This window comes from Anopheles arabiensis, chromosome 2 (assembly GCF_016920715.1).
Source record: "Anopheles arabiensis isolate DONGOLA chromosome 2, AaraD3, whole genome shotgun sequence".
Lineage (NCBI taxonomy): Eukaryota > Metazoa > Arthropoda > Insecta > Diptera > Culicidae > Anopheles > Anopheles arabiensis.
Window position 1 is genome coordinate 96,547,274 of NC_053517.1, and position 27,035 is coordinate 96,574,308.

At 43.9% G+C, this 27,035-nt stretch overlaps 1 protein-coding gene across 4 annotated transcripts in view; it reads left to right on the forward strand.

Annotated features, from left to right (window-relative positions):
* The window catches only part of LOC120905514 (zwei Ig domain protein zig-8), a 205,548-nt gene that overhangs the window by 101,298 nt on the left and 77,215 nt on the right, over positions 1-27,035 (forward strand). For 3 of the 4 annotated variants that reach the window (XM_040316383.1, XM_040316366.1, XM_040316375.1), the window contains 2 exons: positions 12,570-12,659; positions 21,056-21,223. In XM_040316383.1, the coding sequence (XP_040172317.1) occupies positions 12,570-12,659; positions 21,056-21,223 (258 nt within the window). The remainder of the gene's footprint in view (positions 1-12,569; positions 12,660-21,055; positions 21,224-27,035) is intronic. The other variant, XM_040316392.1, reaches the window with a different exon arrangement.

Sequence of the window (27,035 nt, forward strand, 5' to 3'; positions counted from 1 at the left end):
AAAAGGCCAGATTTCTTTTGATTGATTTTAGGCCAGGAACAGCATATATAGAAATAAAAAAAAAGATGATTGTTTTAAGTTTGAAGCTGTAATTTGAATTCAAACGGTATTATTAGTCTTTCCTTCTTTGTAACGGAAATTTAATAATTGCAGTGTTTAATAATTTGCAGATGAAAATACTAACGAATTTATTTGGTAAACTATAATCTAAATAATCTTTTCAACTAAAGGCTTTCTTTTTCTAAAACAGATTTTCTTATTTTAATCTATCTGTGCAATCACTTACCTGATGCTCCACTTTAAAACAACCTTCCGTAAAAGAAAAGCCTGTTACTATTTTAACGATACAATTTGCCCCGATTCATATTACGCGTTATTATCGCACGGCCACGCCGGTAATAGGCATTTTTAATTAGTGCTTTTTTAACAGCGACCGTGCAACAGTGCGCATCGAAATTGCTAACTAGTTTAGCCCATCATCATCATCATCATTATCTGCTCCGTTCAATACGCATCCTGAACTGGATGCCTCATTGTGCGTAATTTGCTACTCCGACTACTATACTCCCCCCCCCCCCCATCGGTGTTTCACAGATCAGTGCGTTCTGTTGTTCCCGCTGCTCGTTACACCGTTTAGTGCTTCCGCTCACTTGGCAAGAGGCATCATGAAAGCTGGGCGGTGATACCAAAAAAACCACCCATCCTGTAGACACACACACACAACACACCACCACCACCAACAAAGCAGAAGGTGTGTGTGTGTGTCGGGCAAGTCCCGACGCTAATTACCAGGTGTTAGTCTTGCACACCTTCTTCTAATTCGCTTTCTTAAAGGAAAGTTTCCTGTCCCCTTGTGTGACAGCACCGCACCACCACGGGGTGGGCGTTGAAACGGGTGAAACAAAGTGCGGCTGAAAAGTTCCTTCGGCACGGGCTGCGGAATCACACCCGTAAATAGATAATCATCAACCCAGAACGATTCGCCCTCTGGTCGGCAGTCTCCGCCCCAGCGTGCACGGGAGCGCACAACCATTTCAAATAAGCAAAATTAATTAACATCATGTCGCCGCCCGTCGCCGTTTCGGTGGGTTAGAGGGGGGGGGGGAGATGCTCTGGCTGAGCGCGGAAGTGAGGCCTTGCGATGATGCCCACTGACTTACGTAAGCTCGCTCGAGGGGAGGGAAGCGTTTTTATTTGCTCACCCGTCGATGGGCGCCGCATACATCGTGTCTTTGTGTTCGCAGGATCACTCGGGTCTGTAACAGGATCCGTTCTAAGTGTGACAAGAGGCGCGGAGGCGATGGAGGGGAGAGTTGTTGGTACTTGTTTTTGTTTGCGGAAGCATAGTGTGGTTCGGAGGCGATTGCTCGAAGGCTAATGAATTCATATTTCGCTTTGCCCGGCGCTTTGCCTGGCGCTTTGGTGGCTCGGAACGTTTTATGCAATATTATGTACTGTGCTGTTTACGGCATGTTTTCTGGGTTGTTTGCACAAAGCATGAATGAAATACTATTTACATAAAATATGCTTTGCTGCTTACGTTGTGTAGCATGACACTTTGTAAAGTTTAAAGGGATTTATTCGAAACCATCCAAAGTAAATACATTTGCTCAAAAATAATTTCGACACAATACATTTTACTTAAAAGCCTGAAAATTTTATTTGAGATTATTTCATTTTTATTTAATATTACATTTATGTTTTGCTTCATTGGCTGTTGCTCTAAGGATGTTGTATATGTATTTCATATTTTATAACTAGTTCGTTCATCCAATTAATTAATTATTTAACTATTAAAAGTGTAACACCATTCACTTGAACACCTTAAAGTCAAAAAGTCTGAAAGCAAAACGGCAAAATTCAAGCCGAATAATGAGGAAAAAAACAAAACAAAGCAAACAACAAGGGCACGAAGCAGCACGTGCTGGTGCAGAGCAGCAGGTCAAACAATTTCCCATTAACCGTTCCACGGAAACGGCCGAGCGTCTCGTATGGCGCAGAGGATGTGCCGTTGTCATTAACATTTCCGCCAGCAACGCAGCAGGAATGGTCACTTTCGGTACAAAAAAAAAAATGAAGGTAGTTTAGTCTACAGGGATGGCGTTGGAATGGACAAAGCAGGAACAGACAAAATAAAATCCCCATCCCCAGCTCCCCGAAACTCATCCCGCAGGGCTAATGGTGTCAGGTTGGGAGCTTGAGTGACAATCTTTCGGCGCGCCGAGCGAGCGATCGAGATGAACCGGAAAGGCGGTTTGGGGCCTGATTGGAGGGTTGAGTCGGGCATATCCAAGGTGTTCGTTGTCGAAGGATATTGTCCGCATGGCAGTCTTAACGGCAGAAACTTCCGCTCCCCCTTCTTCTCTCATCTTGAACACTATTAATATCATTTCAGTCATCTACAGTATCTTGCTTGGGTGGATGTTTAGGGGTTTTTGTTGTTTTGGTTTAGGTTGCTGCGAATCTTCACATTGTCCCCTGACCCATGTTAAAGATTTGGACACTTTGGACCGAAAAGGGAGGACAGAGCAATTTTGTTGTTGCAAAGATTTCTTTACTGCAAGAAAATTCGATGAAAAACATCTGCGTGGCTGTCTGAGACTCACCTGACCATCCTAACTCCCTAACGATGAAGTGAATGTCTCTAACTAGTCCCGTGGCCTTCGAGCGCTCTCGCTCTGTCATCTCCAGTCGAAACAATTCGTTGCTGTAGTTAGTTGCGTAAATGGTGCGGAAGCTCGTTCTCTTTCACACACACACACACACATTCAAGATGACGAAAATCCGAAAACGGTACCCACAGACTCACCCTGGGAAAAGGTGAAGAAAACACCTTTCACTGTGCTATTTTGTTTTTTTTCTCCCAACCGGTCGGCGGCGAATGATAAGGATCACGTGGCAGGATGGGACCTCCTGCCTGGGCGGTTCTGCTTTTTTTCTTTCTCTCTGTTTCACGCGAGGTTGTTCTCAAGGATGTTTTATTTCCTTGCTCGTAAGCAACGGAAAGCCCTCCTCTCGGTGAGGTTATTTTTCTCGCGCTGATCAATTTATCTTCGCCACTCTCCGGCACTCTGTCGACATCTCCGGCTCAGTTGCTCGGCGCTTTGCGTCTGCCCCGTCCCCGCCGCGCTCGATCAGCTGCACCGGACACCTTCGTCAACTGTCGGACCGTAATTTCGGATCATTTGTCATTTAGATTTGCGCTCCGGTTGCTTTTTTTCTCTTCTTTCTTTCCTGTGTCTTGTTGTTGTGCTGGGTCGAGAGCACGGGAAGGTATTTTCGTTTGCGTACGCGTCCTTGAGGACGACAACGCGTCTGGGTGGTGCTTGCTCTTGTTCTCATCTTGCTAGATTCTTTCCCTACCCTTGCTGTACAGTTTCCGTTTTCCTGGGAGGGATCGAGTTCATCGCACTGTTAGCAATTTACTGACCCACAAATGACCGCAAACATGCCCACCGTACTGGTTAGTACTACTTGAGCCTATTTGCCCATCAAGCTCCCTCCCATCCACTGGACGGAGGACGTGTTGTGGGCTAGAGAATGTCTTCCCTTTCCATCCACAAAAAGTAAGGGAGCACTTACCCCCCACCTACGAAATGTTGGCTACGTGTTAGAAAAATAGTGAAAGGACACTACGGCACTGTTTGGTTTTATGGGTGAATTCCGTCTGACAGCTACCGGACAACCGGCGGAAAGGCTGGCCATGGGGAGCTGCACGCCCAAAAATACCTAAACCTTAGCAAACACTGGCGACCGGGGCGGGGTGAACGATACTCCGAACGCTCTTGTTCGCCTTTGCCTTTTTTTGTTCGTTTCCTCCCCAACCTCGACATGCTTTTGAAGTCTGGTGAGCTGAACAATCAGTTACATGTTTTTTTTTGCTGGTCTTGTCATATCCTATTTGAGCTAGCCTGCCTGTCACTCTCGCATAGCGTACACAAATCAATATCCGAAGCATAGTTGGTGCAAATGGGCACGATGGGGCACGATGTGGAGTGGAGCGGAATCAATTTCTCCATTTTCTGCTCAATTGACCGTGTATGGAAAAGTTTTGCTGGTGGAAAATCGTATGGCAAATGGAACCACTTCCGGGTAGCGGCTGTAGACGCGGTTTAAGTGGAGGTATCGGGCTTGATTGAGCGCGCAGCGGTTAGCGATTATTGCATCAAAAGCGCAGTAACAAGTATGGTATGCATTGTGCAATCACGTTAATTGTTTGTAAGCTCTTCATCGGGGAGCATGTTTGCATTACATGTTTGCCAATGCTGTGTTCTATCGAAGCATCACATAGCTTTCCTATCGATGGATAAAACGTATGAGCGATCAACAATCTCATGCTATTCCTGGAAGAGTTGAGAATATTTATATGAACTAAAAAATCATATCTTTTCAGCAGTATGATGTTCTAATTAAAGTCTACAGGGGGACAACGTTAATGTTACACTCTTTTTTATGTCATAAAATGCAAACCAGATTTAACTTATCCATCGAATCGATGTCTACAGCATCTTTAAGTAGTAAAATTATTGCACTTGATTGAGTTCAAATCTTTCTGCATTGTATATGTAAAAAGAAGCCATTGCAAAGCTGCACGCACAACTTCATTTGATATTTTGTCCCAGATCTTCATTAAATCATTTTTGAATTCGTCTTAACTCATGTGCTAACGTCTTCGAACTATCCTAGCGTTTATCTTCAAATACTGCATTTCCATGGCTTCAAACATGGAGAAGCTCCAAGCAATTCAGATGAGCTGATGAAATAAGGAAAATTCCCCTTGCACAATTCCTGAACGATTGAGGCCGTTTGAGCTGGAGCAGAATCCTGTTGAAAGCAAAAAAAGTATTTTTTTCCAAAAGTGTTTCAGTGCATGGATTCAAATTGATTTAGACAACGTTAAGCGAATAGTATGCTTTGTTTAGTGGTACGCCTCTGTCAATGAATCAATGGGGCAATTTTCCATTTGTCGATACAGCTCTCAAACCAACTCAGGTGCTGCATTTGGATATCGTTCGACTGTTTTTGAACAGCTGCTATATAAGAAAGCTATATCACTTCTAGAGCTATCAATTTGGTACATTATCATGTTGTGACCAGAGTGCGTTTTCAGGTGCAACCTTGATCTGACCACTCCTGAGCCATTTGAATCCATTATGTGATTTTGTTGAGAGCTGAATTGAAACAAGGGCTTTGCATATGAATAGTAGTTTAATAGCAAACACGCAATGCCACGACACATAGTAAAGTGAGACAAAAGCACATGTTCCGTCTACATTGCTGCCCTGGAAAGAACGAACAGAGCAAACATTTCCGTGTGTAAAATTTTACGATTTTCACTCTTGCTCAGCGTTTTGTCTTCCCAACAAAACACATTGAACAAAATTCCGTGTAATGACTGTGAAACAATGCACGCATGCATTCGTTACACATGATTGAATAAATAATTATGCTAAAATGATACGCAAGACATAACCTCATTGGATGTCAAAACATCTCAATCTTTTGGCTTACTGTTTCCGGGAAAACCGCTCATTATCGGCAAGAGTGCCGAAAGGTGTAAGAAAGCTAAAATACCCCTACTCACCACATTGTTATCGTGCATGTAATACAAGTGATGCCATCAATAAGAGTGATTGCCATTTTGTACTGTTGTTACATCTCCGTTTACCCATTTCCTGATTAAGACCACACCCAACGAGTTACTCGCCTGAGGGGCTACAGCTTTTGAATAGCAAAAATTAATTACCATTTCTACGCTCTTCCCTTTGTTACATCGCATTTACATACTTCCATGCACACACACACATACACGCATGAATAAAAACACGAACGTTCGAATACCTACACATCCGGTGCCTTCCTCAACCCTTCCAAAACCACCGAAAGCTTGTTGAATTCCTCAAAACAACTCAAAAGCGCGTACAGCGCGCACGGGTGCTAACGAAATGATGTTTCACGGTTTGTTTATTTTAATAGCTCTTTCAGCGGGTACCATTTTTCGCCACGGAACTAACACAAGAGTTGAGGAGGGGGAAGGGAGACATTCTTGCCATAAAAATGGAGCTATTGTCGCGCAGGGTGGGGACGTAGAAGTGCAGGAATTAAATAACTAGTAACAGGAAGCAAATGATGTCATCCTCACTGCGTTCCCGACCGGTTTGAAACCGTTCACTTACACGCGATCGTAACCCGGGTACGGGAAAGCAGGAAAAAGGGGGAGCACGACAAAGAGAAAATAGGACCGGAGTGACAGCTATTTCACGGTGACACTTTTATCATAGAGCACGCAAAAAATTAAATAGAGCACACAGCCCTGCTTGCCGTCTTTCCTGTTTTGTCATACCGTGCCGCGTTTCGGGAGACGGGCGGAAATCGCACGAAGTAGTGCTTCGTTTCGCAATAAGTCTGGGCGAGCGTTTGTGTCGTGCATTATGGAACACTATGGTGGCAAAATGTCAACTTTTGTAGGCACCATTTTTGATCTGGGGGCAGGGCACGGCGTGAAGTGAAGGTTGGTCGCAGGTTAAGAGTTTTCAAACACACGCTCTGCAAGAACGTGATAGATGAATGATGCCCCCGCGCAGATGGATGGAATAGCAGATGTAAGGTAGGGCACGGCATCTCCACACAACAAATGAGATTTTCCACTTCTTGCATGCCTTCCCGCTGCGCTGGATCTGATGCTGGTGCCGTACTGTACACAGGGCTGTAGCGGAAACTTTACCATCATTTGATTTCAGCTCAATGCTCCCATTGCTCTCCGCCCTCCTCAATTCCTGAACTGGTCATCCCCCATCCGACTTCCGATAGGCGACACGTTGTAACAGTGGAAAGTTTTTCAATTTCACAAATTGTTCCCGACATTACAACTTGCCTTGTTTCTTGACACCAACTTTGGCAGCGTTATCGGTTTCCCCCGTTTTTAATGACACTCGATGACACGGCACGCGGACAAACGGGGAGGTGTCGTGGGGTGGCGCTGCTCGTGCAGCACAGGGCACAGTGGATCGGATACACTAGTGGATGCGGCATTAGGGCGCAAATCACGGTGCAAAAACCGCAAAACCGAGGCAACACCAGCGGCCATGCGCCATGGTGGGAATTTTTGTTTTGTTTTTCTTACTTTCAACATTGTACACGCTACGCTGTTCGCGCACGCTTGGTAAAACAAACGAGTTTTCTGCTAAAGCTAAAATCAACTAGAGATGTGAGGAAAGAAAAAAAAAACACCACCAGACAAAGAGTTGCAAACCAAGAGCGAGGATTAAAACACAACTTTCTTTGGGTTACCCACTCCACCTATATTATCTACTCATGCTGCTCTCTCTCTCTCTCTCTCTCTCTCTCTCTCTCTCTCTCTCTCTATTTCGTTGTCTCTATGTCTCTTTCTATCCTTTCCTTTGTATTCAAATGGACAGTTTCCAGTACGGCAGTACGAGTCTCGATGAGACAAACCATGAATTTGCCTGTTTTACGAGAACCGTACCCGTCTACTCGGGAAAGTTATCCAATGATTATGCTATTTAAGTTTGATGTCGAATGCAAAAACGAGCGACCGCGCCATGAATGGCACGGCGGGAAGGGGTACGGCCCACTCTGTTAAAGTGAGGCTGATTTCGTTTTATTTCTCTTGTCTGTTTGGCCTTTCTGTTTGTGTTTGTGCGCTTTTATTTCAACTTGCACACTGCTATACTCACCCAAACAAACGACGCAAAACGTTCAACTTTTTGCTACAAAGTGGACTTTTGGAAAACAATCGTCATAAGGTGTGCTAGTTTATGGGTTGGCCCGTTTGCGACGGAGCATATCTTAATGTTGCTTATGATATGGCAGAGTTTTCCTGCATCTGAGCAGGGCTGCTTTTCAGGTAGTCTGGGCCACGGGGCGTCAGCTTGCTTGCCGGTGGATTGCTTTAAATAATTGAAAAGAGTTTGTGTTTTATTTTAAATATACCCAACAGTGGAATAATACGTTATTGCTTCTGCTTAGATGTGTGAAATGATTGCTGTTGCTAAAAATAGGCCTTTATTTATCTAGAAATTCAAGTCACATGTAATACGAATGGTTCTTTTTTCATACGTGTCTTCAGATGGACTTAGTTGGAAAACTTGACTTAATACTGATGTTTAATTAGTCCTTATTGGAATGTCAATTAACTGGATTAACTATTTCTTATTATTTTCCTGTAATGTTCTGAGTTCAACATTATTCCATCAAACTAAATATATCATCAATGGCTAACGTACCGTTTATTTCACATTTCAATCGCTCCTTCATATCTTTGATGATGCTTTTCTGACGTGTAAAATTCATCACTTTCCGCACGGCTCCATTCATTCAACCATACAGACTCGATTGTTTGCCTGAACAGCCCTCGACCTCCAGTTGCTCAACGACTCTCAACTCGTATTCGATGTCGAGCGTCGAAAGTTTTATCCCAAAACTCTTGCCCCGCTGTCATAAACCCGGAAATCGTTCTTCTGAACCGTTGTTTGCAAAGTACACCTCCTTCACTGTGCACATTCCCCAGCCCAGCCCCAGAAAGCTCGACCTGTGGTTCGCTGCTGTTTTCGCTCGATTGCGTCTAATTTTGAAGTAATTCTTCAAACTCTTCTCACTCACCCGATCGATGTTTGCGATGGGAAACGGAGGGTGATGGCCAAGGGTGATGTCCTGAAGTAACCGTTTCCTTTCAGGCCATTGGTAGGCCGTACGGTCGGTTATACATCATCCTGTCCGTAAAATGTCCACCCACCCGCAGTGGGTGAGTGGTGAAAAATTAACTTCTCACAGCGTGTGCTCTACTGGCTGCGTATGCCATGCCAGTGGTGCCGGATTAGAAGAAACGACTGGAGAAAAATTATCCCCAGCTCAAAACAGATGCGATCATTCGAGCTGCTCCGGGAACGATCCGGACGATGTCCACGAGCAAATTCGTCCGTTGCCAGGTCGGGTCCAAGCTTAGTGCGAAAGCGAAGATGTGCTAATAAAATTATAACCGTTTTATGACTTTCAAAAACACGGCCTAAGCCCACGCAACACAGCCGTGCTCGTGCTCGAGAGGGAACACCGGTGGTGCAGTGCTTGGGAATAATCTCGTCACCGAGGCCGCCTGGTACTGGTTGTTTATCTACCGATGTGGAAGGGGGAAAGAATCCCATGCACACCCATCAAACGTCGTAAAGCCAGCATAACGAGCGGCAAAGTTAAGCGGCCCAATCGGACTCGACCGGAAACCGAAACTGTACGACCCAGCATAAAAACTGCCTGTCGCTTGTCCGTTTGCTAGCGTCCGGACTAAATGTGATAGGCCGATGATACCGGTGGACGTCTGGTCACATTTTGAGCTCCAGTTTCCGGTGAGTTATGGTCCGGGCAGTTCGTTGGAGCGAGTTGTTATGTTAGACGGTTGAGCGAGTGTAGAGAAGAAAAAACACCGGAAGGTCATCGTATCTGGGATGTAAATGTGTCACCGTAAGTTCCATTCAAATGATGCTAGGACTCGTCCGTCATGGTTACGATCAGAAGATTCAACCAGATAAACAAGGCTTTGCAGTGCATCGTGGGAGACTAATGTTTATGATTGTGTGCGTAAAACTGTTGGACTGTTATTTTTCCAATGGTATGCAAATACCAAATGCAAATCCAATTAATATCTTTTGGCTATAATAGACTTGTTTCATGCATGTTATCGGAATTGAATCATATTCCCAGTTTGTATATAATAAATTGAAATCATATGCCCTTTTCTAAATGAACGTGGTACCTAATTTAACTTAAAGATTGACATTCATGGCATAAATTGTAATTTTTATTTTTAAAGTGGATTGGAAAATGTGTTTTATTCCCTCTGTGCAACACAATGATTTAGTAATGTCGCCAGTACTAACGATTCTGCACATTGAAAAGAGGCAATTTTCAAACATCATACAAAAAGAGTTCAGAATTAAACACATTTAAAACAAGCACTCACACACAGAGAAAAAAACACCATATAAATCGTCGCTTCCATTGCCGCTGGGAATGATATTATCGTTCGCACGGTTCATAATTGTACTTCTCTGGGCGACAATATCACATATCATAACCCTCATGAACGGGGGAGGGGGGAGGGGGGTACTTTTTCCATCTAGTTTAAAATGAAAAACGTTTCACTCGCCTTTTTCGCACTGCGCGCTGAGTGGCAAATGGTAAATGTGTAAAAAAATGAAACATTTATTTTCCACGAAAGCACCACCATCACCGGTACAGCGGCAAACTGGAGGGTGAACAGTGACCGGGCAACGATTAGCTAGCTTTCGGACAGGGCAAACCAAGCGAATGGGACTGTTCGTGACACCGGTTAAATTGATATGCTTTATTAAATTGTTGATAAATGAACTGTCGCCCTTGCACAGTCGGTTCGAGGTTCAGGTCGAGATCGTTTGATGATTGCCAACATTGCCATTGTTTCGTTTTTCATTAGTCACGTGCCCGCTTTTTTTCGGACGTACTTTGGGGCCATTATATTGGCTGTTGGGTGTGTCTCAATGCATGGCATAATCTCGTTAACAGATTGTATGAAAATATAGGATCGTAACGTCCAGTTGTTAGATCTTAAACGCAATGAATCGGGCAAATTTGATGTGTGTATCATGCAAGTTTATTTCATCAAATTTGTACGCTTTGGAAACCATTCTCGAAACAGTACCTGAGTTTATTTGGTGTATGTTTTTTTGTTTTTACTATTTAAACCCATCCAATATTATTATCGTTTTATACTAAAGATTCCTAAAACATAACCAACCTAGAGTATTTCAGTTTATCTTTCGGAATTATCAATCAATCATGATTATTTTTGAAATAATAAGAAAACAAGTTTCAAGACACTCGATATCGTTACTTTGTGTCTTACTTTTTACAGCTTTGTCGGCAAAGAAGGTTCTGCTTTTCGTGATTTGCTTCACTTAAAATCCAGCAACGATGCACGCAAATCCTGCCAAGCTGACAGAACGTTCTTAAATTTGCATTTCCCGTCTAGCAACAAACCCCGCAACGAACGTCGAGCTTTCCGGAAGTAATGTGCCTGTGTGTGCGTGTATTTGTGCCACCGTAACGTTGCAAACGAAGCTATCCTTCCCTTAGCACGCCCCGCTTACCTTCTGGCTTGGCAAAAGGTGTGCATGCAGCTCAAGCCCTCACATGTAAGGACACGTTTGCAAAACCAAAATCGGTTATCCACCTGCTTTACCTCGGCTTCGATAAGATCCAAACCTGCTAAAGAAGGAACAAAAAATGGAAAGTTACTCCACCGTGGCTGGGCGGTGTAGGGCGCAGGGGGGGAAAAGCTGGTGAAATATTATTTATACACCAACACGCGTGTGGAATGAAGCAGAAACAGGAGCAGGAAATAAATCTTTCACAAACATTTGACAAATATTGACTGCGGCAACGGAATGGAAATGCTATCCGAAATGGAAAACTCACACACAAATCCATACACATGTTCACACACAAATACATAGACGAGTTCAGCCACTTTTACGGTGACCATTTTACTCCCGCGCGGCATTATGCAGGCAGCCGTATGCTTTATGGGTCGTTTACGTCGTCAAGACGCTGCACCTACGCTGCGCCCCGTCGGGCGTCGAACGGTTCATGCCAGGGATCGGTTTTCGTTCGGCACAAATTTTCAGAGTAGATTTTTATGTCCCCGTGCCTCTATTTGCATATTATTACGTACGCGCTTCAACTGCCAAGTGCGGAAGCATTGTTGGGGCCTGGCTTCGGTACCGCACACCGTTGCGCACCTGAGGTTGCAGGTGGTGGCTTTGGTTTGGTTTACTCGTGCAAATTATGATATTTTCATATTAAAGCTATGATCAGCCACGCTCACATGATGGTATTAGCTTTAAAATTTACAACCAAACATATTACAAAAACGTATTTGCTTTCTTTAAACTCAGAACTCGAAAAGTGTTTCACGTTTGCTTGTATGACAGCAATTTTATCAATTTTCAACCATAATTTAACGTTTTTCATGATAGATGACGTTTCCCACTTCCATGATTTCTAACCATCTCATGTACACCGTTGAAAGTTTACGACAATTATTCCTTAATCTAATTCATCAAACTTGTGGACGAAGGATACGCAAAACTTCGCTGTCTATTTACCGCCACGAGAAAACCAGCAGCTCCGGTTACATTAATTTATTATAACATCGCATCGAAAAGCAAATCGCAAAAACCAGTGATCGCCCTCGCTCCATCCAACTGTCCCGGTTGTCAGTTCACACTCTTTGATGAGTGGAAGTGGAAAGATTAGCACAAACCTCGCACTCATCAATCACGAAGATAAATGATGATTATTTGTATTTATAACAAAAGTTCCCGCCACCGTTCTGCATCATGCAAACGGGTGGCCACGTGTTCGTGGATGTAATTTAATTTGAGTGGGCTTGATTCTATTCTAAAAAGTTTCTTTGCTTCCCGTCTTGTGATGTTCAACAACAACAACAACAACAACAACAACAACAACAACAGCAAAGTACTTACTGTTTCCTTTTTCTTTACCATCTTTTCTTACAGGTGATGGCGCACAACACAACCGTCCAGCTCGGTGGAGTCGCGTTCCTGGTGTGCAAAGTGGCCGGCGTGGACAGAGTGGGTGTAAATTGGGTTTGTCTAAGTGTTTGATTTGCATTTCCTTCTCACCGTTCGCACACCAAAAAAAAATAAAAACATTAAATTATAAAGTATCTTCCTAACAGTGGACGATCGTTGTGATTGCATCGCTGCGTTGTGATGCGTTCGCAAAAACAAACAATATCTAATAGGAAAATGATTGAATCTGTGGATCATTCGATTGGATTAATTCATTCATTACACGATTTAATAATTGTTTTCTTTGTTATAAGTTTGTTTCATATCACTTATGAGCATCACTCATCATCCTTATCCACCTTTTAAAAATATGTTTGTATTTTTTTTTTAAATCACTTAACGACCTGTTGCCCTGCTACGAATGCCATTTTATCCTGCATAACACCATTTGCTACAACCGATATCCAATATCAATGAAAACACACATCAAAGGCGTTACAATTTTCACAAACAGTTTTTATTCAACAAAAACAAAAACGAAGAAATTCAACACCGTACTTCTGCTGCCCTGAATGAGACATTTAATTTCAAACAAAAAAGTCACCTGCAACATGGTTGCATCATGTTCGGCCCTCGTTACGCACCCATTATGCATTTATTTTAATTAACGGCTAGCCGGTTACATACGGTACACACTTTTTTTTTTTTGGCCCGCTCAGCTCCTTTTGTAAACGGTATCGGGAACAAAACGAAAGCTCTTTGAACCTTGAACAACACGCTGCAACAATTCATCGGGTTTGGTGAGCTGGAAAATACAAAAAAAAACTCCCTCCCGTGTACGTTCGTTATTGTTTGTTGCAGTTTTGTATGTACCACTTACACACTTCCTTTCGACCCACGTGTAATGAACCGCTTAATTGTGTGTTTCCATAGTTTAACGTGAGCTTGGGGCCAATTAAAAGCTCGCGCCCAATGCCAAAGCGTAATAACAGTTGCCACGAAAAACATCAATGAAATGATAGGGCCGAACAATGCACTGGCGCTTCTCATTTTACAAAGCATTCTGTCGAGTTGGTTGCATTTTGTATTGTGTTCGTTTTAACCTAATGGAAGTTTTTGTTTCCTTTTTCTCCTCGCTCTCTCTCTCTAAAAAATGGAACCACTTTGACCTGCAACACTGCAAGCTTTGTTCCATTGATTTATGGCGATTATTTACGACCATCGAGGGCCAACGATTTCACTGCAGTATCTGGGTAGCGCTAATCCTCATTAGGCTAGCGCCTGTGCCGGCACGCCCAGTTTGCGCCTATCTTTTGCGGCAAAGAAAAACACATTACCGGCCTACCGGCGTTTCAGCGTGTGTGTGTGTGTGTTTTTCGAACAAATTTAGAAGCAAACGAGGTCGATATTTGAAGGAAAAAAAAACGACCGTTCCAAAAAGCCTCAGTTGCAGCCTTAATCTTTCTAGACGAGCTGAGCTGGCAGCGAGCAGAAATTCAACAAGGAAAAGAATATAAACGTTGAGCAACTACGGTACGCGGGCAGCACTCCGTTTGTGGTACCGGTACAAACAATTCGGTGCCCGGTTTGGAAAACCTGGAATAATTTCCCAGCGCAAAACAATGCCAACCATAACGCAAAACAAGTCCAAATTCCTGTTCCTCGGTCAGGCCGCCCGGTACGGCAGGGTAAACATTTATTCTGGTGAAAAATCCAGCCATTTGCGGAGCGGCCTCAGCCCCAGACGGATTAGAAGAATGCAATTCAATACCGTTACGGTTGATCCGGTGCTGGTTTCGGGGTGAGCCGGGATGATCCGTTGGCCTGGTTTTTCTTGGAAAAGGCTGAACAATTTTCTGTTCAAAAATATACACACCAGCCAATGGGGTGTTGTGGCTATGGTTTTGGGCAGTGTGCAAAGCGTGCGAGTCCATGAGTTTTGTAGGGGCACATGCAAAAAAGCCCGATGAAATACTAGCCTATGCATTTACAACCTTCCGCACAGAAAAGCACAACACACAGCATAAACACTTGCAACGACAGTGTGGCAATGCAAGTGAAACAAACGCCTGCTAGGGTAATAATTTATCTTAATGTGCATGATAACTTATTTGCTGAGAAGGTGGGGCTACAGTTAGCAGTTGAATGATTTGCTGTTGTGCAGTTTCCGCCCGTGCCCCGGGCTGTGCCGGGTGTGGGGAAGACTTGTAAAAGAAGAAATAATTTGTATGCTCCTTTCTCCCCTTTTTGCGCTCACCCATTTGGGCAAACAGATTTTCAATGGCAATGGGTTCGTGGACCCTACCCTGCCCAAAAATTCCATCCCCTCCATTTAGGGCGGGAAGAACGAGAGCGCCTCACAAAAACACAAAGTTTGCATACGTTAGTGATTATTTATGAGATGCCCTGGCATGCCCTGGCTCCCCAGCACCAGCTATTGAACCGTCCTGTAGGTGATAGCATTTCTTTAGTTCATCTTTTTGTTCTCTCCGCGCTGGACCTGGACGTACTGCTGGGGGTGGCAGGAGCTCTCCATTGTTCGCCGACCGTAATGCATCTGCTTTGTGTTCGCCTCTTTGTGTGTGCGGGGTGATCGAGTGCGGCTGGTTTTGTTTTTGCTCGGTGACAGTGGTGGATGGGTGGGTGGGTTCGCACGGGAACGGATCGTTCTGGGCATATGTGCATTGTAAAAAAAAACAGTGAGGGGGAAACGTGAGCCTGAACGTTCCACTACGTATGCGGGTGTTTCCGCTCCGCTGCTGAAGGATGAAAGGAAAAAGGGGCCATGACTCATGACGGTTAGGAGATTTTATTGTCAACCGGGTACGTGGGTTTGTGTCTGTTCTGATGGGCCCGATGGCGAAGGGTTTACCCGAACTCGTCACGTGACGGTGAAGCATTGCAACGCAAGCATTGCCATGAACTTTCACATTTTGGTGACCTTGAACGTCTGTTTGCGTTGTTTGCATCAAATTGTCTGTTCGTAAATCGTTGGAAAATATCAAACAAAAGCAAATGTACCGTACTGCTTCGAATTACGGACACTTAAGGCATTTTTGGCATGTAATAATTTTTCAACAAATCATATCTAATTCGCAATACCCTAGAATAACTCATTTTACTGGAGGCTAACCTTCTAAAATTGGGAAAATATTTAGATTTCTAATAATTTTACTTTTTTTTAGAAACCCTGCAAAAACTCATGAAACTGCAACGATATTGTGATCCATATTCAGGACAGTTTCAAGATCATGTTTCAAATTACAGACGTTTTGATTCATATCCCGGACAGCCTCAAAATTTTATTTATAATCTTCGTATTAACACACACTATACCTTTTTTTTTATTTTTAACTTATATGTACGTACGGACAACAAATTTTGATGGCCATTGTCTTCCAGGGTCGACAGGACGACGGTCTTACTGACAATAGGGTTTGCATGCGGTTTCCCTCTTGCATTGAACCGAAATACTGTTGCGCGATTTGAAGATCTTTCCTGTACAGCCAGGCATTGGGCACATCTATCTTCAAACATCGTTGTTTTATTTTATGACTGAATCTTTGTTCTTGTTATTATCACTGTCAAATACCGTATTTTTATGCAATTAATCAGAATTTACTTCGGCTGTCCGGAACTAAAATTAAGATAAATAATATTGCTCCGAATACTGGACAGTATTAAACAAGTGTTTTAATGAAATTCAGAGCACACTATGATAAAACACTACTGTTTTCACGCTGAAAACTACTTCGACAATGAATTCCGATGTATTTCAATGCACGTGGACGCGATTAATAGGAATTAATATCGAAAAGATAAAACTGGTGTGGGTTTGAAGCAAAGCTGCCAAGAAAGCTTCTGGTGGTGAACTGACCGACATAAAATATTTATTTACTGTGTTATCAAGGCCTACTTGGGGTCAGAAACATTTTTAATATAGTCTAACATATCATGGCTATTATATAAAATTAGAAAGTGGTATGGCCAGGGACTAGATATGACGACATTCAATAAAAACATGCCCAATGTCCGGAACTTTGAAGCAGTCCGTAATGTGAAGCATAACGGTAATTGTATTTGTACTATGTTTTTCGAATAAAACGCCATTGATCCATTACACATTTATGGTGCCAACGAATGAAACAGCCCAAAGAATTCACAATAATATGAAATTTACAATCAGATAACGAGATAAATTAACTTGAAAGATTATATCACTATTTCTAATCGCAACCAGTGATTACTATTTGTTGTGAAGATAGAATGTGATGTGTCGAATTGCGTCATAAATTTGCGATCATGTACACATACCATTCCACGATGCTCCTATCAATCGTTATCATAAAGCGATAAAGTGTCATAAAGCCATTTTACTCTACAAACAATGCTCCAGCAACCCTGCCACATCTCACACATATTATTGTGCAAACAGCTCCTCCACCCAAGCGATAGATTTTAGTTTGTAATAAAGACTTAAAATCTTCACACCACCATCGCTTAACTACTTGCCCGCTACGAACTGTTGCTACAGCTGCGATTGCGATTAAACGCATCCTCTCTTTTTAATGCTTCCCTCTTGTGCAGTGCCCTGCCTTTTAGTGCCCCAAAACTCGATCGGCAAACGGTGCAAAGGGCGAGCGGGAATGCGGGCGTGGATCGTTAAAAGTTTGCGACATAAAATTAGTCGACCAAGCAATCAATAAGCTACTACGCACAGAACCTTTTCCTCCACTTCCCTCTCGCTCTCTGCCTCTGAACCACTCGAATTACTGGTAATAACACTTCAATATTGTGCCATAAATCTTCCCATTTTGTGCCCCGCAAACCCTGGGCTGGGGCAGCAAATGGGCGCACTGTTTATCATATTCGATTGTCAACGCGCTCGGGCGCGCTGTGCCGGGATGTGCTGCAGGGCCCAGAAGGAATTGAATGTTGATTTGATTAAGGCAGACTGCTGGCAGACTCGCTGGGGGAGGTAAAAACTTCTTTCGGTGCCCTCGGAATAGGCACGCATTTCGCTCCGGACGTCAGCCGCTCCATCCCTGCCCTTCCCTTCAGCAAATAGATCGTTTGCTGATGGACGACGCCGTTCCAAGTGGCTGTGTCGCGATTGTTTTATCCTTGTTTGAGGCTTGAGGAACTTGAGCCTGGATTCTTGTTTCGGTTAGCGTACATATATTGGCAAGAACGATAGAACGAGAACACAGAGAAGCAAAAAAAAGGATAAAACGAGCTCGTCAGCCAATGGCTAAAGCATACCAGCTGATGCTCCGCCCGGCAAAGCATCAGCAGCTTGGTGCTGTGCCCACCATTAGGAAAAATGATTGGCGATAAAATAGAACATTAAGCACGCGTTGACTCGCAAAGAGCTGTGATGTTCCCGACCAAAACAGGATGCTGCATCGGGTTCGTTGGCGCTTTGTGTGTACGTTTGTGTGTGTGGCTGTGTTTGTTCCTTTTCGTCAACGCCTTCGCCTTTACGTTGCTAATACCAAGCAGCCGGCAAGCAGCAGTAACGAGCGGATAGCACGATGAAAGAGCTTTTAGCTTTGAAGAATGGGCTGAGTGAATGATGTTTCGCAAACGCTGGGCCCGAAGAAGCCAACAAACTGCCAAAAACTCAAGCGCGGAGAGCCGTTGCTGGGTGGGAACAGACAGCCTTCGGGCTAGCAATTTAGCAGCAGGAAGCAGAAACACCGCTTCAAGTGGTGAGTGGTAGGAGTGTGGCCTGGAAACCTGGCAGCGTAACAGGAAACCGCCCATCTTGGGGAAGTCAAAAAAAATGGATCAAATTTTTCCACCAGTCACAGCGCTGACTGCCGTCTACAACTGGCTCCGGGAGCTGTTGTAGCTCACGCGTTCGGAAGTGAACGTGTAGCTATAAATCAGTGCAATTTTTAGTAGCGTTTCTTCATATGTCTTGCTCCACTAGCGAGAGTTTATTTTGATTGAATTTGGGCTGAACAGTGAAGGTTTACAGCAAAAAGAAAATAATGGAAAAATCGATATTCTTCATGTAGGATTAACAAAAGTTTCGTATAAGATTTTAAGATATAATTTATATCTCCAGCTTATATGCAACTATTATCCAACGTATTATGAAAAAAAAATACACAATAGCATCTCTAGCCTAATGGAGCAGGAGCAGGAAACACTTGAGGCATCGTTTAAAATGATCTCAGCGAAATAAATAAATGAAAAACACATCGGCGAAACCTGAACCAAAGCTAACAATCAACGAAACGTGAACCAAACAAAACTGGGAGAGAGCGCAGACAATCAACAGTGAGGCGAGATTTATTTCCTTTCCCCATTCGATAGCGATATTTATTTTCCACCAAATGCATTGATTGCTATCCGTCATGAACGATGGATGGAATGGGCAAACAGAAGTACACAGCATTAAAGGGGAAACAGCAAATAACCAAAACAAAACAAGACAAAGACAAAATCAAATCGGTAGCGCCTTCTTTTCGGAGCCAATCGAGAGAGAGAGAAAAAAATAAGCAAAACCCCACCAGCTGATGAGATATTGGAGCACGTTTTTGCTGAAAAAAATTCAAATCTTCCCAACGTAATCTACGCTTCACGGCCAGGCAGCCAGCCAGCCAGCCTGGCAAGATGAAGCTTGATTGGGTGTTGGTTTGCTGCCATTCAGCTTGCGCGTAAGATGATGGATATCAGTCAACCTTTTGCACGCACTGGCGCACCGAAAATTGCATCAAACGTGTGGAAGTGTTCTCCGAGAAGATGGATCCCGCAAACAAAAATAGGTGCAAAAGTACGCAACCGATGGTAACCCCTTTTTGCCTTTTAACCGATATCACTCCACTCGTCGGAGCTTTTGTGGCCAAAAAAAAACAATGCATCAAGTACGGCTCGCCGGCTGAAGGGTGATGAAAATCCGAGCAATTTATGCTTGTACATGGGTTGGCCGTAACGATGATGTTTTCGATTTATTATTTATGGAATTGAATGCTCCCGGCCCCCGCTCGGGTGGGGCAAATGTTTACATTTATGGGGAGTTTATTTTGAAGATTTTACCTCTTTTTTGTTTTTTCGTGTGTGTGCTATCATACGCTCGTGTTTACTTTAACGTATCGCAAATATGCTGAATGTGGGACATCCAGATTCAATGTGTATTTTAAAGCGGCCAAATATCGCTTTGATTTGCCACGAAACTTTGAGCCGGTGTGTGAGGGACCTGTTGAAGGGGATAAACGCTCTTGTGATAATTGTTATGTTTTTAGTTGAAAATATGAGCTTTATTTGTTTGAGGTTGATCCAGGACCTCAGCGCTAAAATTTACTTTATTTACATCGAAATTTCATCATCTTACACTCTCAAAGAAGACAAAAGAGATGAAATATTGCGTCTCAAAACTCTCACTCAAGTTTATAAGCTCTCGCTTCTCGAAAAAAAAACACACACACAAAACCAACAAAACAGACTTTTCCCAAACAAACATAAAATTCTACAAATATATCATCCTCGCACCGGCAAGCCTTTGTATACCGGTTGAATGTGTTTGGTAGATTTTGGGCGGCACCGGGTCCGCCCCGCGTGACCGGGCTGTTCCATCCGATCCGATAGCCGGCTGCTGAAAACGGAAGCAGAACAAAGGGAAGTTCGGCAAGTTCGGCAGCAACTCATTCATATTCATCCCTCATTTTTAACTCTATTCCGTGCCCTGCCGCCTTTGCGATCGGAATCTTTTCTTTTCATTCGGTACCATCCCACCCGGTGGAGTGTCTTATCGGCATTCTGCACCACCACCACCAACGGTGCCACGAACCAGCATATTGAGCGCGGTGTGTTGCTGAAGCGAAAACAGGAATTCCCCTTTTGGGAATGGCGGAAGTTTGTTGAGGCGGTTTCTTTTTTCGCTTCTTGGACGTACTTTTATGATGTTGGTGTAGATAATATATTCCAGCACGTCTCACTTGGTGCGTTGTGTCCACCCCTTTTTTTCTCGGGTGCCCTTTTCCTATTCCTGAAGCTTGGTGGCTGTGGCGGCACATCCGGCCGCGCCGCCTACCTTCGCCGCTTTCGGGCTCTGTGGTAATTGGTGGTGGAAAATGGCATCGTTTTTCAGGGCAACTTATCGTGAACACTGTGGGCGAACCACTTGCTGGTGAGCCACGCTTCCGCTTTTGCGGTATTATTTGCTAAATGCTATCAAGATTTATCACCGCTCGTCGATCACACGGTTCATCGGCGGGCGGTGGTTGCTCTCTTTTTGTTCTGTTCTTTACTTGACACGTATTTTAATGTTGTTTTTATTTTTGTGCTATTTCTTCACATTCTCTCTCTCTCTCTCTCTCTCTCTCTCTCTCTCTCTCTCTCTCTCTCTCTCTCTCTCCGGTTTTCCCATTTACATGACCTTGCGTGGAAATCTGACCGACCGATGAACACATCGAATTACCCGCTGATTAATGGGGTCGTCCTGCGTTGTGCATTGCGAGCAGAATCAAATTTCATGGATCAGACGGCGGGATTGGCACATCCTGTCGTCCGGCGCCCAGATGTACACGAACGACGAACGGTTCGCGATTCTGCACACGCCCGGCTCCAACACGTGGACGCTGCAGATCAAGTTTGTGCAGCGCCGAGATCACGGTACCTACGAGTGTCAAGTAAGTACGGCTTTTTCATTGTTTTGTTTCAAATGGTGTTTATTTGTGACTATAAAACGAAGGCAACTGGAGTGTGATTATCAAATAAGTGTATGCAAAAACGTTGACATTAAAACATTTCTTATTCGAATCCTGTTGGAACCACCATTAGTTTAAATTTGTAATAATTTATCGTTATATGCGCACCATACTAAATGGCATCAGTAACGTTATCATGTTTGATTGTTTCGAGTACGTCGCTATACCAACCAGAAAAGTGTCTTGAAATGTACTTCAGAACATCAACAACTCTATTGAAAGCGAAAGTTTAGGCTAGGGTAATATTGAAATAAAAAAAGCTACTTAACTCGTGAAGAATACCACCGATAGACCTTATATAAAGCCAGCGTTAGAGCTCCAGTGAAATTAAACGCGAAATTTTGTGTTTTTCAGCTATACTTTCACTATATATATAAAAAATAATGGTCAGCGGGGAGTCACCAGGAAGTTCATTAAATTTATTAATTCAATATTTACTATAGTGTAGATAGTTGGCGAATTAAATATCCGTTTTTTGTGTACTATATATATATTTTTGTGTGTGATATTATGATAAATATTTAATGAAATATTGCAACAACAACAAAAAACTAAATTTTACGTTCACTTCTATGCAAAGTTTAAAGCGACCTTAACAGTTGACAACTGACTTCAACTACGGAGGCTATTACGTAAATAGATCTACGGGTAGTCGAACCAGACAATGATTATTGCGTGAAATATGAAATAGCAATGCTTTATACGTCTTGTTTTATCTAGAACCAATCAGTTATTCACTACAACATCTTTCTAACAAAAACAAACAGCAATTTTCCAACCATTCCAATATCTTCAACGATCCCAAACGGAACTAAACGGACGTTCTTCTGCACCGGTCCGTCTCGAATAAGCTATCACTTTCCGCATCAAAGCCATTCCCAACCAACACGAGCTGATCAAACATACACAGTTGGAAATCATCATCTCTGTAAGCACCGAGCCAACCTATCCTGACGCGCGCAGACTTTCAAGGTTCAAACGTTTGCTTGCGAAACTGCTTCGAAAGTGCTCATCGAGCAAATGTGTGCATGTGTGTTTGTCTGGCTGTCGGGCATATTCTAACGGCCGACGAACTTTCATCGCTCGGTTACAAAAGTTTCTCCATAACGGGGGGGATATGCTTTCTCTTTCACCCGCCAACGAATCCACGGACAGCAGGGCAGTAAACTAACCCAACGATAGTTTTAACCATTTCGGCTACAGACGTCACTGACGGAAACTTTTCAACCCACAGTAAACACACACACACACTCATACCGAGCATATGCTATCACGTGTGTGAAGGGGGAAGGGGGCGATGGGAGTGAAATGAAATGAAAATTTTCATAAAACATTATCCAACCTTCAACCCATTTACCCCTAGCGCCTTGCGTCGTGTTTCGCTCCGGAAGTGAACTTCATAAGTAAGACACTCGAAGCTCCGCCTTCCACCTCGTGGTGGGCGGGAAGGAGGTGAAGCAGAAACATTCCAAAGCTTGAGAAAATTGTGACTTTTAGTGATTTGTAGCACTTGCGACTTGCACGAGACGAGACACGACGAGGCTCGCTGGCAAGTAAATAGTAACGCTATCCGGCAGTTCATCAGACGGACGACCGCCTTCTTGCTTTGTGGGATGCAAGGAGAAGGAAGCACACTACACAGCATAGCATATCCTGAAACCGGTACATCTCTCTCTCTCTCTCTCGTCCCACACTTACATACCGAAGATGAAGTGAAAATGATTGCACAGAGCGTGAAATTAGTGGCGGATATGAAGGTTTATGAGTTTTATGAATTTATAACCGGGCTTACGCTGGTGCCCAAGCGACCGGTGCCATGGAATTGCTTCCCTGCTTGCCAGACATTTACTTACACCACAAGCACGGAGTACTGGTGTCTGTGTGTGTGTGTGTGTGTGAGGGGGTGATCTCTGTATTAGCCGTCCCACTTTTGATGGTGGCCTCTTTTTGCGTTTGGAAAGGATACCGGGAGCGTCTTTAAAATCTTTCTAATCTCTTCGTAATTACATTCTTCCGATTGGAGTTGCCATGCTGTCTGGTATTTGCATCCGGGGGGTTGGTGCGGGACGACCAAGGCCCGAAAGTCATAGGGACGCGCATGTTTATGTTTATTGTGCTTGTTCTGGAATTGAAATCTAACTTTATGGGAATAGGGTTTTTGGTGGGTTGTGCGGGTTGTCGGTGCTGAGATTGAAATGAAGATTTGTTCCATCTTGTTTGGTTCTGATCAGGATGAAGCGTATCAAAGTGTATCTTTGCTGTAAATTGTGTACTACTGTAGATGTGACTCTTGAATAAAAACGTAACAGAAAACCTTTTATTAAATCGTCTGAATATTTAGAATCTATACATAACTGTATCGCATTAAGCGGTTAGTTAAAAGTCATATTATTATTCATATTAATTCTCTAGCAACACCTACTGCTGCAAAACTCATAGCAAAGTTCCCTGCAGAGACACACTCAATTAATCCAATCAACGGTCCACCCACCGACCCACCGACGCTCCATGTTTTACGTGATTTCAGCTTGATAAACTCCATCTCGCTGTTTCATGAACCGGAAGACGCCACGAAACAAAAAAAAAAGCAGAACCTCCAACAAACAGCAAAATGGTGTACCCGACGCGTGATTGGCAACATTCGGTGCGGAAGAAATCGACACACCAAAAGACATTCGGCATAATCCGGCTAATGTTGTACGGACGATTATACTCGCACTTGGTATGCTTCCGATGCAGTCGTAGGGCAAGTTTTGTGCTCACGCACTGCCAGGTACGTGTGCTCCGTGTTGCTACCTGTACGCCTTCCGCCTTGCGCCCTCGCATACTTTCAGACTTTGGTGCTGCTCCGTTCGATACAAGAATCTTCCCTTTGAGCTTCCTATTTTGGCGTTACGCTTGTAGCCGGCGTTCGTTCCATTATGGAACCAGCGGGGCGGTTTTCTGCGAAAAGCGGAAGTTACATTTAGAATGAGTCCATTTAGCGCCGAGGGCTCGAATGGCGGGCTGCATCGTGATATCGTGCGTATGATTAGATGGTTTGGTTGTTTCGTAGTACTGGAAATTGTTTGAAATAAACTTTTTTTTCCCACAGAAAGCTATCGGGAGTCTGGTGATGGTGAAGGTTGGATGATTTTATGGAAAATTTCATTCAATGTTCCGTTTGATTAGGGAGTTCATTGAAATTAAAGATAATTTTGTGATTTTTCCATCCAGTTTTGGCCATACAGCTTGTATTTTATTCGTTCAATGAGTAAAAGCTTCGTTTTTTACCTTTACCTTTTTACTCCAAATTATTAAAATAATTTTCACCCGAACAAAAAGAACTGCATTCATTAGATATTCCCTATCGATACTCATGTTGTATTGTGCAAAACATGCAAATTTGTGTAAGTGATTGCTTCAAGCCACCGCTCACGCGCAAGCTTAGATGTGGTGAAAATTTACTGAAAAGCTTCCTCGTCGGCAAGATGAGCTGCCGAACCGGCATGCCGTTTCCCCACCCTGCCGAAAAGTAATTGCCGGCATTTCTGGCACCAATTCAATCACGCGAACAGCCTCCAAGCGCTAAACCCAACCCGCAAGGGCACTGCGCCTTTGCTTTCAACGTTCTTGGCTTTCTTACGTGCGGCTTTGATAGCGGACGAGAAACTTTTTCACCCGGCCGGGTACGGGCCCTGGTTCCCTGCCGGCATTCTGTTTACTGGCGCGATTGAACTTTCACCGACACGCGGTGAATTGGTTTGGAAATACGCTCCAAACCTAGATCTAGCGGTGCGAGTGCGTTTGCTCTCCTGTTGCTTCACGTGAATGTGCGTGCGGTGTTGAAGAGTTGAAATTCAATTTCTAGAGCCTTGCTTTTCTGTCCGCCCGGTCGGTTGATTTTGCCTGTCGATGGAACGTGTCGATCAGCAAACGGCCGTGCGTTGGAAGCGTGTAAGCGTCCGATGCCCGCATCAGATAGGCCCACGCTGGTTGGGCTTTGGGCGGGCTTTTCAAACTCTTTTGATCGGGTCTGCCGCAACGTGCGCACACACACACTATCTGTCCGTCGCAAAAGTTGCAATCTGTAACATGGGTTAAATTTGCAGTAATACGCACCACCACCGTGCTCGGTGAAGGACGGGAGTGAGGGGAAATTTTGTCGTTTGCCGCATGATTTTTAGATACCTTTTTGAGCAGCAGCTCATTTGAGTTAATGGTCTGCCACCAGGGGGAAGAAGAATGACTGGAGTGGATTGGATGGCTATAAAAAACTGGCAGCTGAGCCCGGCAGTTTTGGAGCATCATTCATAGGAGATTGTTTAACAGATACTTAACGGTAGACTCTATATTTTACGTGCCGCAGCAGCAAGATTATGTAAATGTTAAGATGTATCAGGAATGATGTGATAGAGAGTCGTATAACATTGACAAAAGACAAATGCTACAATATTGTCAAGAGCTGCTTGAATGGTTAACCAATTCAACAAGTGAGTTCTTTTCTTTTAAAGTTTTTGGATCTTACAGAAGGACCAGGTCAGGTATTGCCAGTCTTGACCGGCAGTTTGTACATTTTGTAACAGCTAGGGAGAATTAATAAGGCTACAAACCAACTTAACATTAAGCTAGGCAATATAAAGCTAGCTCCTGAAGTATTTTAATTTAACGACAATGCCAAATTGAAATTGGTTTCGACGGTTTTTTTCCATATCTTATAACTCCTAAAACATCACTTTCAAAAGAATGATGAATGCATAAATTCCGAATTTACATATCCAACAGTGGAGAAGGATTAAGCTTCTCCACGACACCAACTGTGGTGTAGCTTAGATCATATATAGCAGCAGCAACTACAAAAAACAGCTACAAAACTGCCCGATCGCCACCGGGCACCAACGGGCCCGTTAGCAAATGAAGCTCACCTTTTTTTGTGCGTTCTATTTCGTATCATACCGGATAGCGAGACAGATGCAGAGGGCAGAAAATCAGATTACCTGCCTGCCCGCAAGGCGCAAAGTCGGCTCCACACACGGTCGGGCCCGACCCAGCAACAAAGACGCGCTATTTTGGGCTAATCTTTCGCCAGGGAAACATGGACAGGGGAACGTGTGTGGCGAGGGATTCGGGAAGGTGCGCCCGGAGGCCTGCTTGCGAGGCGTCACGTGACAATGTGAATTACTTATTCATGCTCACGCTCAGCTCTAGCCTACCAGAAAAGCTCTTTGCGTTCCAAAAGCAGCCGACCACTGCAGGCGACCACTGCTCTTATCTGCTCTTACCGCTCTTAAGCTCTCATTCCGGTAGCTTTTATCGCTTACCGTGTGCATGATATTACACAAGGTTTGTGCTGCATCGAGGGAGGGAGAGGGAGAGAGAGAAAAAAAACCGTTCACTGAAATTGTAATGCAACACTACCTTACCGGCAGAGACTTGCATGCGGTTTCAAGAAGAGATACTGCCTGCTGATAAGTCACCCTCCGGCGGTGGATCTCCTGCGTCTGGGCCCACTATTAAACCACATGAAAAGAAATGAAAGCACTTTAGTGCTGTGAGCCAGTCAGCCACATTCACTTTCCATCACAGCTCAGCGTACCATGCAGACAGGCAGCTACTGCAGAACTCTGAAGGGAGTGGGCCGGGTGGTTGTTTCTTGTCACGTTTGCTGGTGCGCTTATTTTTCGTAACCATCATCCGTCTTTATGCTTCACTTGCTGCCCAAGCCTAGTATCGAGCGCTCCCATCGTTACTATCT